At 35.2% G+C, this 13,847-nt stretch overlaps 1 protein-coding gene across 39 annotated transcripts in view; it reads left to right on the top strand.

Moving 5' to 3' along the window:
- Positions 1–13,847, top strand: part of KIAA0825 (KIAA0825 ortholog) — a 239,834-nt gene that overhangs the window by 171,053 nt on the left and 54,934 nt on the right. For 17 of the 39 annotated variants that reach the window (XR_015280926.1, XR_015280927.1, XM_086868961.1 and 14 more), the window contains one exon: positions 12,213–12,278. The exons of the other annotated variants lie outside the window; for them this stretch is intronic. Coding sequence is in view for 15 of the 17 variants with exons in the window: in XM_086868961.1 (XP_086725087.1) it covers positions 12,213–12,278 (66 nt within the window). In the remaining 2 variants the exon portion in view is untranslated. Of the gene's footprint in view, positions 1–12,212; positions 12,279–13,847 lie in introns of those variants that run through there. 39 annotated transcript variants of the gene reach the window in all.

Here is a 13,847-nt window from a genome sequence, read left to right as displayed (position 1 = left end):
AAACATATAGCATGATTTTAAAAAGTAACAGCATTAGATGGCTATTCTTCTGTTTAGAGTCTCTGAGGAAGACTATAAATACAGGTATAGAAAGATCAGTAGACAGATACAAGGTACATGGCTGATTAAGTATAATTAATTAAAATATTCGTAATTCTAATTATCTCGCAAACCTACAGCTGGTGTTAGCAGTTAAGGACACTGCTCTCCACTAAGTCCAACTCTTTTAGCTTCCATTGCCCCAGCATCATCTCCCAGCACAGCTGGGATGCTAAAAAGAGGGTGGAAGAATCTCTGGTACACTAAAAGAAAATTTATATACCATGAGCAACATCTGTGCAATGGCCATCATGTGAAGATGTTTTCTGGCACTTTGCTATGGTAGTGCAAATGCATGAGCCAGCTAGCACGTAACATAAAGTGAGAAATGCGTATTTCTGGGTAGTCACTGAAAAGGATAAATTAAAAAAAATAAAATTACATAGTTATATTGCCATATGCTGGTTTACCTATCTCTATGGATATTTGCACTTGAAAGTTCAGGTCTCCTTCCAGTTTTTCTATAGCTAAGTTACGGTTTGCATAGTAAAGGCTATAAAGTAGAATTTTTCTAGGTAATTAGGTTACACTGACCTAGGGTTTTTTTAATGATTTAAACCATGTTTTGATTACATAAAAATATTCTGTGCATCTTCTTACTAAGTGGAAATAAAATTATAGGATATTTCCCACCTACATGTCATTATAAAATTACTTTTTAATAAAAGAACAATTAATCCTTCATAATTTTGCATTTTATAATAATATTTTATTACATACATAGGCATTTTGTGTTCACATTTTATATTTTCTAGGTAATGACTGAGCTGTAAACTTTGATATATAAGCAGTTGTCAGCAAAACAATAGATTTAATATTTTTATTTAAAAATATTTATATCTGTGGTTGAATGAGACAGTCTATTCAATCTTATAAATATCATATTTAATAAAGAAAAATCCACTGCAAAGAGAAAAAATGTCTTTATCCATAAGCAACCAGATGAGAAATGGATTTTATTCAGTCAAATCCTTTTAGTCAATGAAACAGCACTTTCATGCCTACTGCACTCAAGTGATAATTAATATAGTCTAATTCCAGACATGATGCCTGAATTCATGTACTGTCATCAATACCCCATGTTAAAATCAAACCTTGACAGGGACTTAACACCCTGGAACAGGTCATCATATGATAATATTCTTTTTTCCTTTCAGTATTTTGTCTTCAACCAAGCAAAGTATTACAAGATGAGGGGAAAAAAAGGGAAAGAATTACAAATGAAGAGTGACGCAGGCTGTGAATAGAACATATGTTAGGCTAGGCAGAGGCATCAGTGAATTATATCATTTCATGATGAAGTGGCAGTGGGGCTGAACGGACCTATTTTAAACCTTGATGTATTTTATCTCTACTGTATTTGGTCTGTCATCTTTGGAGAAAGACTTTGTGTAATTGAGAGTCAGCTCCAATCTGCATGACTTGAGCATGAAGTGTAAGCCAGATGAACAGTATTATGGAAGGAAGGGAAGCATCTAATAAGGTATAAATGAGAAATAACCTTTATACCTCAGACATTTAAATGTATTTTATTACATACCGTGTTTAATGGTATTATTTTCATGGTGCTATTAATAATATAAACAAGGTTGGAAAGTACTTTAAAAATTTATTTAATTTTACTTAATTATTTTAATAAAACCTGCTGAGGCATCCTTTGTCACATTGAGCATACATTCTAACTGAACCAATTTGTCCTTACATAAGTTTTATGAGTGTAATATTTTTTTGTTCTTAAATTCATCCTCAGAGGCTAAGATTATAGTTTTACAGTTATTTATTAATTTGGATGAGAATGTGTTTTGATGATGTCCTTATCATGTCAGAAACAACTATAATTTCTAGAAAAATCCTTGGGAAATTGTATTTCTGCATATTTTGCTTTTAGTATGGTTAAAAATGCAATTTTAAGAAACTTTAGGTTTTCTACTTGTGAACGCCATGTAGTATGCCCAACACAACTCAAGGACCATGACCACAGAGTCACTCATTCAAATTTAATTGTGTCCAGTGTTTTGTTTGGATCTGTTTTGATTAGAAAGATTCTTCAGTCAAACCTCTGGAGACAGAATAGTATTTTATTGTTACAGCTGGGGATAAGGACAAGTGATAGCATCTGTAATGTGAGGTACTGCTTCCATATAAAACATTTCCTTGTGAGGTCACTGTACTTACATAGAATTGCAATGAGTGTTTTACAAGCTCTTGAGCTTCCTCTGCATAGTTAGCCAACAGTTTCAAGATTGGAGAAAGTGTTATTAACAGCTGCTCAGAAGAAATAGGATAAAAAATGTGTAATAGTCAGTGTATGAATCTTACTGCTGGAAAGAACTCTTGTCTGCTAGCTGTATTCACAATGACCATTTCCTGCATGAAGGACATCCTCATAACCCAACAAAATCCATGTGGGGAAAGGACTGGTCTGCCTGCATAGCTTTGATAGCAGATTTTGGGTCACAGGTTTTGGTAAGTTCTTTGTCCTCAGAACTTGTGCATAAAAAATTACTCATTGCATAAATTTATTTATATTACCTTCTTCATAATGAAAGCTTTGCTACAGTTGGACTGGTAGTCTTATTATGTCAGGTGTTTTGTATAGGTCACAGCTCTAACATGTTAAGGAAATATTTATAGTTTCTCTCATTAAAAGTCTTTCATGACCAAAATGCTAATGTGGTCATTCCTTGCTTTTGCATTGTTTTAATAGTTTCACCTCAGTTTGAGCTCTGTATGACTAATTTCTCTTAGCAGTCTCTAGATAATGTGTTCACTGATGTTGTTGCACTATGTTAGGTAAAAAAAAGAATTTCTTGTGAATAAAATAATTACACCACAACAACCTTTGATTCAGTTATTGGAACTAACTGCCTAACTTTCTACCATGAGTACAAATGGGTAACTCTGTTCCAGCACACCTCCAGACTATAAAATTAAGCAGATTGTTTAATGACGACAAGCTTGCTTAAAGAATGAAGACTCAGAGTGAACAGTAAAAATGAAAGCTGAGAAAGTCATTGAGACAAACAGAATCTAAAATCTCTTTTTGTCATAAGTTCAGTCTGCCTAGAATTCTATGGGTGTTGCTTTTGCTTCAAAACTGATGATCTTTTTGACTCTTGTAATGTGTACCACTGTGCCTTACAATCTCATTTTACTAGTAATTTGAGACATTGTATATGACTTGAATACCTTTTACTGACTTTAAACTACATGTGTATGAAAACATACATATATATTCACCTATATTTTAAAGAAAAACAAATGTCATAAAAGGTACTCATTATTCAACGACCAAATGTGTAGCTTTTGAACAGCATCTCTTCACATGATTCCACTGTGGAAATTCACTTGAACCTGATTTTCTTTTTGCAAATCAAAAAGAAAGATTAATTCTGGATGGGGAGAAAAGAGTAACATTAGCTGAATCTGCAAGACATGGATATAGTTTGGCCTTAAAACAGTAATAAACTTCTTGTGCCTACAGAGCAGAGACTCTTACAAACTTTTTTTCTCTTTTTTCTTTTTTTTTTTTTTTCTTTCCTGGTTTGCTTCCCTTTTAGAGGTCTAACACTAATAAAACAGTATCCTGATTTATGGGGCAATGACTTGTGGAGTCAGTATGAGAGTTTTATATTTTTTGTCTTATTGTGAATAGCTTAGTTCAGTTTTCACATTATGCATTAAAATAATCTTTCTTTTTTTCTTTTCTTCACCTATGTATATTTAATGTAAAAAGTTGTTTAAGAAAATGCATAATGGCAGCTACATGATGAGTTTGAGACTGAAAATTAGGTGTTTACTTTATCTGTCTGCACATCAGTTTGTGATATTTCTTCCAGTTTTCACACTGAGAATGGCAGAAACTTGACAGTCAGTGGCAAGCAGATTAGAGCGCTTTTTCTCAAAATGCACAACTTGTTGAGTTAGAACATGGCTTGTAGAGTAAAATGAAAACCACTGCTTTCTTGAGATTTGGAGAAAAGAAAAATCTAAGCAACAAAAGTCTGAGGGAGTAAAATCTAATCAGAGAAAAGTTTACAAATTAGCTGTTATGTTCTTCAGGTTACTTACATGGTTTGAGATTTGTACTCAGTTATTTTACATTCTGTAAAGATTTGTGTCTTTCCTGGTAAACATTAGATGCTACAATTGTATTAATTTTACTACTGAAAATGATGAAACTGGAGAAGAGACAAATTACAGGCTTTTTATTTAGTTTTTATATTCTAGATGGGACTTCTAATCAGTCTACAAATGTTAGCATTAGTAATTAGAAGATGTATTTGTTTTAATTTTGTTTTACAGATCAGTAGTTTTTACTTGAAAAGAAATTGAGAATTGTAGTATGCAACCTGTCTCTTAATAATTGCCTTCCAGCATTGCAAAATTTGATTCATGGTTTTGAAAAGATCTTCACATTTTAAGTACTATAATTTTTAAAACTTGAATTCAATTATTTTAATACATATATATATATAAAACAGTCCTCCAGAGTTTTTTTTTAATGGGGCCAGGAGTTTGGAAATCATTATTTAATTCTATTAGTGAGAAGTAAAATTGTCCAATGTGGTACCTGCATGCCTAGTTGCCTAGCAAGTTGTAGCTCTTCCAGATATGTTTGTTTCAAAATCTGAAAATAAAATGATTGCATTCAAAATAACCCTAGAGCGCTTTATTTTCTGTTGAAAAATTAAAATCAGAATATTAAACATTATTTACCTAAGAAAAATAATTACCTGGAGCCATGAACCTCCATCTTTCAATCATTAAAAAAGACTAGTTCACAAAAGATCAAAGATAGGAAGACATTTGATGCAAAAGTTTTTCATTTTCCATATTAATTTTTTGTTTACATGTGCTCCATTTTGTGCTCTTCAACAGACAAAGGATAAATAAAAGGAACAATAAGCATTAGTACTTGCTCACAGGTTACATGTTTTCTGACCAACTGTGAACTAGGAATTAGAATTATGCTGTAAAACCAAAAATCTGTTTGGGAGTTTGACCTTGCTAGCACAGAATTATCACTGTGATGAACCTACTACACTTTTTTCCAGAAACATTTTTACTCACTTTTTCCCCCCTGAGCAATATTATTTGTTGCAGTTGTTGCAGAGAAGTATCTTGCTTTCATTTATATTTTATTTTTCCTAACCCCCTCTTTATCTAACACCCCATGTCCCCTTTGTGCAAATGGAACATAAGAAATGGTTCTGTACTTGCATTGTTTACAACAAGATTCTTGTTCCAGACTCCAGGACAGTAGAGCAGCTGGAAGTGTTTAGTAGCTGCCTGTACCATTACTCCCATCTTTGCTGCATTGAAATTAATTTTCCTCATCTTGGTGTATAAAGAACCCAAGTGTGCCCCTTATCTCATTACCTGAAATTTTACAGTGACACCAACAGCAGGAGATGTGGTGGTGCAGCTTTTTGGATATCAAAAGTTGAAGCCCTGGGAGTATTCACTTGAATAGACACTGCAGGTCTTGTAGCCTTTCATAGGTTCTTCCTTTACTTCTGCTTATGCCTGGAGCAATGAGGATGGGTGTGATCCAGGTTTTCCCATCACTTGGATAGCTCACAATTTTCCTACTTTAGGAAGAGAACAACTAGGCACACATCTGAAGATTGTACTTGGTGCCTAGTACTAATCAGCAATCTGCTGACTGTCACAGAGGAGGTTGAATAACTGAACATGTTTATTTATGTATACTGCAGTGTTGTGACACAAGGTAAAAATGAAAGTGGTTTGTTAACTATCTTAGCTGCTGTTCCAGTAATGTGTTTATTTTGTGCATGTATTGGGAGACACACTGTGCTCCATAAAATCAGTGTTCCTGAGCATTATGTTTTATAGAAGCATTATGTTTAATATAGATGTATGGGGGGGGGCGGGGGACAGTTTGGATCACAGGTGGATGCAGGTGTGTAGTGACGCTAGGGTGCTCAAGCTGAGAAATTTTTAGATACTCAGTGAAACAGTCACCTGATCTTGGAATGAAATTTGAAGATAGGTGTTTTTAGGACTTTTGTTTTCTTTATTTGGCACTAAGCTCAAAGGTGTTCTGTCTGGTAGTTTCATGGCATCATGGTAATTTCCTTCAAAAAACCCGTATAATGGTTATTTCAATAGTGAACATATCATTGTCTGACATTGTCAGTGGGGATGAGGGGCTAGATTTACCGACAATAGAATTAGACTAATGTAGACCTGAAAGTTAAATTTAGACATTCTGAGGTCAAACCCTAATGTTTTTTACATGAATGGCTGTTTCAGCATTGATTTCAGTGGTGTTGGGGTCCATGTCTTTTGTATTCCACAGAGGAAACTGAACTGTTAATTATGCCTTCATATAGCCTCAAGGATAAAATCCTAATTGTTAAATACTTTGCATGGATTTATAATATTAAGAATATATTGTTTATATCTAAGTGTATATTAATTTTTTCTAAGATATGTCTTTAAAGTGTTTGAAGTTATTATTCTTGCATATAAAATATAACAGGTACATAAAATATGGTGAAGTGATATTTTTTAAATGTTAGGCCATTCTGAACTATTCTGTTAGAGATCCTAAATTTGTTAAACCTAAGCTGAATGGTATCAACACATACAACTAGGTCTAAAGCAGGCTCATATTTTAGAGGAATGTTCTCTGTGACAATGAGAGCAGCCTTTGCTAAAGCAAAAACAAAGGAAAGATAAAAATAGGTTTAGGAACTTTAGACAGTACTTTAGTTAATTATATAATGATGATAATAAAAATTGAGTATAATCATATTTAGAGTTGTGTGGTTCAATGATTGAAATTTAAATATATCTCCTGAATGCACTTGACATAAAATAAGCTCAAAATTGATAGGCAAAAGGGTGAAAGGAAAAGAAATAATTGGATTATTTGACAGGAATGTAGTCCTCGACACTGTCTGCTTCTTCTGGGGTTTTTTAAAATTTTTATTCTCATTACATGTAAGCACTTTTATTAAAGCCATATAATCTACCCACCTGGATAAAAAATAGGTGTTTGGAGAATGTAGTTCAATTTCAGTACATAATTTTATATATGCCTTGCTTCACTTGATAATTTTACAACCATTGAAAACACACATGAGCTGCACAAACCACAGTTAATAGTGCTGGAAGGACATGTAATGATAATTTAAAAAAAAACATGGAAGCTTCTATTTCACTTTTCACATACTCAGTGTCTTGGTTTTCAATAGGGGGAGGAAATGATTATAGAGATCAGTAAATTGAAAACTAAATGACAGGCTGTGTCCTGTAAACATATTATGTGACTGACTTAAGTATTTGCAGAATCAGATCTTATGACAGAGTACCCATTATCCTGCAGTTCAGCATTATTTTATATTTTTTGATCAAAGCCATGGTCAGTATTTGGAAAATGGATACATCTTAATACATTTTTGTTCATAAGGTATGGTGAAATGCATACAGGCTTTTCCTTTCATTTTTGCTTTTTGCCTCAGTTTGCCTCAGTGTATTTTAAATAAGGTCCATTGAATTGGGTAGTTATATTAAAAATCAGTTTTTACTTCACAACCCTTATTATAGAAACCTCTCCCACTCTCAGAGGTATAGAGGCCTCATCCCAAGCTTCCTTAGCCCTACCTGTTTTTATCTCTCATTTGTCTTAAAAGTCAGTCCAAAATTATGGCTAAGATGGGGCCAGTCTTTTAGAATGAAAAAAAAAAAAAAGAAAATAAATGAAGGACTAACACGGATATCAATATGGCAGTGTGACTCAGAAAATCTGTGAAGTTACTTTCACTGTTAGTGTCTTTTTTTTATCCCTCCCTCAAATTCCCTAACTTCACTTCTAATCCACCTGTCATGTGGCTGGCACTGTAAACATATTTAGATGTCAGATTACCATTGAAGTACTTTAATGCTGTTAAAAATGTACATCAGTTTCTCTGTGACAGAAATAATGTCTTCCTACAGCGATCACACATGAGCAGAAACTTCTGGATATTACTTCTGTGCATATACAAGTGTATATTAAAAATAATATGGAATGTTTACAATATGATTTATTTTAGTTACACATGATGCTACAAGGTATCTCTTAGTAGATTATTTAAAAATATCACAATTCCATTGTAAATATGTTATTACTAATGGACAACACTGTATTCAGTTTTAGTTTTGCAATATTATTAGCTGAAGTTGTAAAATAAAGACATTTTCCGGGGTTTTCTATCAAGTACCTTTCCTATCTTCTGTTGAAATTAGAGTTGTGCACATTGATATATATTTATTGAGAACATTTCTTTTTTCTTTTTCTTCTGGTACATTTTCAGAGCTCTAGCATGCAGTGAGGGTTTTATAGTCAGCGTGCAGTCTAGCAGATGTCATTCCATTTGCCTAAGCCCTGCTGACATTTGGAGTTGTGGATTAATTGAGCTACAGAATGAAATTTAATTAAAATTAAATACAGATTTGGCCATTGTATCTGTTCATTTTTTACACTCTGGTGTGTACATTTGCAGTCAGTGCCATAGTTTATTTGTTTAATCAGGATGCTATCAGGGAGAAGCTGCGCTTTGTTTTAAACTGAAATCCTGGCAGATGCCAAGGGGAGCATAATTCGTGTCATTTTGTGTGATACCTGCCATGTAGATGATGCCATTGATACGCCTCAGAACAACCTGAAGAATGCAGACTCTTCTATTTGTGAAGTTATTGAAAAAGACCATGTAAGAGGTGGAGTTTCATTTGTATTTTTGAAGTAAAGATTTTGTTAAATCTGACTTTTGTTAAAGTTAGCTTATGAAAAAATACTTTCAAAAGCAAAAAATTACAGAAGGGCAATTTATTTTTCTTATAAAGTGCCATTGTCAGAATCTGTTTAGCCTTGAGATAGATCTGTAATGGAGATGTCAACAGAAGGTGTTAAAAATGCCAATACTTCATACTAATTTTTTTTTCTTATTAATAATTGAATAAGTATGTATGTGGAAAGCAATAATGTGAGGCAAATACTAGGTAGAGTAGAAGTAACACTGGAGGGAATATTTATGGATTTTTTCCTTTATGCATTTAATTTAGATCTGTCTGGAAACAGTTCTGTTCCTGTATGTAGGTAGCACTAATTTTAAATATTCTGACTCAATCTAAATTAGATGACTCAAGCTGACACAGTAGATGGTGCTAATAACTCTCCATGTATTAAAGAAGATGTTTGTAGGTGCCATCCTTAATATTGCATAATAAACTTAAGTGACACATTACTACAGTGAAATCTGAGGACCTAGAGTATCTCATTTGTAGTTTACTGAATGAACAGACTTCTGAAAAACTGAGTCTATTTATACAACTTTGTCTTTGATTACTACAGTGAAGAATGTACTGGTGAAGCAAGCATTCAAAAGTCAGTTGGCATATCAGAATATCCCTGGATATTCACACAGACACTGATACTAGCTCAGTTGGTCACAGCATGGTGCTAATAATGCTGTGGCACTGGATTCGATCCCCCTACAGGCCATTCGTTTAAGAGTTGGATATAATGATCTTCATGGGTTTGTCCCAGCTCAGAATGTCCTCTGATTCGGTTCAGTACAACTTTTGGCTCACAGCATCCTATAAAGACAGGAAGCATCCATATATTTACTAGGTGTCTTTAAGACGCTTGTATCCCCAATTGTCTGTTGTGTTTATGCTGGATGTTAAGTTCTGCACATTTAAGATGGTTCCAAGAGCGAAGTGGGGAAGGAAGAAGCTGCAGTTTATTTTCAGAAAGAGCACTCACTCCTCTGCCTTCTGCTCCTGGGCTGTGCTGTCTGCAGCACGGACAGACAGTGGGACAGAGCTCTCCCTTGATGTTTGTTTTTAGCCAGCTGAGGCAGAGAAGATCCCCAGACTGTGGCTTTTCTTTTTCTTGGGTCTGTTCAAACCTGCTCTGGACTGAAAACCCAGACAAACACCAGGAGCTCACACCTGTGGCCCACCAGGGGCTAGGATGTGACAAATTCCAGCACCAGAGGGACTGATAAGAGACTGAGCGGGCCGAGCTACACCCCACAACAAGGACTTTCTGCATTTACCATCTCTTCAAACAGTGAGAGGTTTATTTTTTAATATTATTTTTTTTTAGGCTTGTGAGTACTTTGCTTGTTAAATAAACATTTTTTCCACTTTTCTCCAAGAAAATCTTTTTCTCAAACCAATTAGGGTAGGGACCACTTGAATCTGGACCCCGTTGAAAGTTTCCTTCCAAATTTTCCCTAAACCAGGACACTAGCTAATGAAGGATTTTTCTTCTATGAACTTGTACATTCTCCACTTGAGTCCATATAAACTCTTAGCATCTTCAGCAATGGATAACTTCACTGCACTTTGCATGAAGCAGTTTTTTTGTTTTTGATGTGATGCTGTTCTCTGCACTTGAGGCCCACCAACTCATAAGTTGGAGGAGGTGGATGTAAAGTGGATTCCTTCTCTGTAATTCCACTACTCTAGATTTTGTGGACTTCTTTTATATCCTGCTCTGACATCTCTTTGCCAGCCTTAGCTAATCCCATCAATTTTTGTACCTAGTTCAGTCCTACTACATCTTTTTTTCCTGTAAGATAGAGGGATGAAATGAGAAATTTGTAAGGTATTCAACATGTGAGCAACCCATTAATTTATATCCATTGCTTAGTATATTAATCTTGTTTTCCTAATATGAATGCTTAATACTTCTTAATACTTCTTTAAGCTTAATACAAATGCTTAAACCCAAGGCTGGTTAATTTTGTTTTGGGTTTGAATGTTTGGTTTTTTCCCCCATTTTTAGTCCTCATTTAACATACATTTTCCAGATCTATTTAAGGCCTCAGTATTTCATGCATGAATGGTAATAATGTACTCAGCTCTCATCATTTTACCAGTACAGTAAGCATTGAAATTCCTGTGCATAAAACTTCCTGTCTGTTGAATTTTACTTACCAACAGATGGCCAGGAGTTCAGTCATAAGGGCCTTCTTGATGTTTGCAGTATCAGTTCCTGACTTTTGACAGTTCTTGAAAATTGGAGTAGACTATATTGAGTAGATCTCCTTTACAAACCTAATCATTGATAAATTTTTCACAAACTATTTTCATTTACGAGGGGTGAGCTAACTCTTACCTGGTGTAAGCAATATATCCTTTCTATGCATATAAGCTGTCCACATGTTCTGTTCTTTATTATAGTATCCACTATCGGGTCTGATGTAGTGTTGAGACTTACCTGTTTGCAGGTACTCCCTGGAATGCATTTCAAAGATGAGTGGCACATTTACTGCTTTCCAGTCCTTTGTTAAGTAGGCTTTAAGTGGTAGGTTGCACACTACAACTAGTGGTTCAGCTAATCAGTTCATCTTTGAAACAGATATTGCTTGGTACTGGAATTTCACTACTCATCTTTTTTTTATTCCTCTATTTCTCACATAATTTTTCTGTCTGATATTTATTTTGAGATAGAATTTTCTACTGAGGCATTTATTAAGAAAACTGCAGGTGTAGGAACTTCCTCAAGTTTTCCACATCTTACTCAGAAGCAAAAACCCCATTACACTGGCAAAGTAGTATTCTTCAAGCCATTAGAACATTCAAGTGGAAAACCTACCCCTGAAAACCTATTATTCTGTTGTAAGCTTTTGATGACAGCATGGGTTGCTACTCATACTCTTCCAGACTGCCTCCCTGGATTTTTGTAACTGACTTACCACAGTTTAGGATACTATTTTAAACTTCCAGAATGATCCCTTCTTTCTTTTAGGAACTTCCTTTCCCCTCCCGTTTATTTTCAGTTCTTGGTGTATCCGTTCTTTGAAATGACCATTTGCTTTCTGCCTCCCACAAGATGCCCCTTGCCTTTGCACTGCCTCTAGGGATTTAATGCTGCTTTTCTCAGGTGTACAAAGCTTTCTGTGTTCATATGTAGCGGAGCTGGTGTTGCTGAAGTTGGTTGCTGTTTTTTGTGGGAAGGCACAGTTGTGTGGATTTACCCAAAAAAGTAAATGTATCATAGCTGCTGTTACAGACTGGATTTTTGACATTTCAAATCAATTACGTTTTTCTGCTCAAAACCAAAACAAAGGTTGTTTCTTCTCTTACAGGCCACTAAACAGAGTGCTCCATCCATCAATTGCTGATGAGGTCTACAAAGCCAGTCATATCACCAGGTCACAAAATATCAATCCACATACAAGACAGTAAACCCTATCTCCCAGTATCACAGTCTCCCTTGGCACACAGCATGTCACAGCTCTGGTCAGTCAGCAACATCATTCCAATATGAAGTTGTTCCCATTTTGATCATGAACTCAGCTGCTGTCAAGACCAAATGTGTTTGGTCCCAGCTAAACAAAATTCTTAGCAACCCTCTAAAACTCCCTATCTACAGTACCATTAAAAGTAGATTTATTGTGAATATTTATGCTGTATAACACTGCTTTTCTCTTCTCATTTGTAATCACCTGAAGTTTGATTTCTTTTGCTGTTCCTATTTCTATCTTACTGCTCATTTACAGAGTAACAGTTAGGAACATAGCACTTTACAGACACTAATAGACTTACAGTGTCTATATAATTCATAAAATGCCATACAAATAATTGAGTTTTAAAATTCTTTCGAAAACACATTAAAAGGGCTTAAATGTGACCTTCTTATGCACGTGGCAAAAAGGGGATTAGCCAGCGGGTTAATGCACTACTGATGCCATTATTATGTGCAGATGCATTTTCATAGCATGGGGATAGGATCAAAGAAAAGTAGCTGGGTGGAAGGAGGCATAGGTTTTTGGACTCAAAGCTGAGAAAGATTGGAAAAGTAAAGACACTTTGTGCTGGAGGTTAGGAGAACCAGCAACACAGTAATTTAGAGGGGGCTATTGGAGTGAAAAAGGTTCATTCCTGTCTGCAAAATGTGGTCAGTGGGGCATATAGCTCCATAAGAGTCCTTTTGCATTGAGTTATGTAATAAAATTTGTGAGTTTTTTGATTGTGTGCATGGAAAACAAAGATTTTTTTGGTGATTATACAGATTGCTTGTGTTGGAAGCTGGGTGCAGTTTGGATGAAAACCAGTGAAATAGCAAGCAGCATTTAGAGGATGCTGAGATAATAAGGGTGGGCAGTCCCTTGAAAATGAAGAAAGATTTTTAACCTAAATTCAAAGATGGTGTCATTCAGGGTGATGTAGTAAAGGGGCAAATGGAGAGAAAACACAAAAGAAAAGAGTGAAGGGTTGGTGTTTTTTGGAGGCAGTGGTCAGAATTCAGTGAGAGGAGTAAGAGGAATCATACCGAAAGTAACAAAGTGACTGAAAGTTACAGACTGAAAGTAACAAAGTTCTAAATTAGAAGCACAGCTGTGAAAGAAGGAGGCGGAAGACATAAAGCTGCAAGAGGTTACAGGTACAGCTACAGAAAAGAGCAGCATTCAGTAGTAGAAGGCAGTCATAGCAGCAGAGGTGGGAAAGATACTGTAGAAAAATAAGCAGATTGCTGTAGAAAAGTAAGCAGATTGCAGTACTGAAGATGAGAGTAGGAGGAATACGGTGGCTGTATTGAGAGTGTTGTTATGTACAGGTTATATAGCTTAAGAGATGCAAGAAGAAGTGATGGGAATACTCTAGAAATTTTTTCAACTGTGAAAAGGATGTGGCTCCTGAACTGCCGTAGCAAAGAGCCTGTGTTCAGCAAGAGCCCCTACGATGTGGTTTTTATGTCATTGAAGAGAAACATTAAAAGA

This window comes from Cyanistes caeruleus, chromosome Z (assembly GCF_971803275.1).
Source record: "Cyanistes caeruleus chromosome Z, bCyaCae1.hap1.1, whole genome shotgun sequence".
In the NCBI taxonomy this organism is placed as follows: Eukaryota; Metazoa; Chordata; class Aves; order Passeriformes; family Paridae; genus Cyanistes; species Cyanistes caeruleus.
Note: the sequence above shows the minus strand (reverse complement) of the source record. Positions and strands in the feature narration are given on the sequence as shown.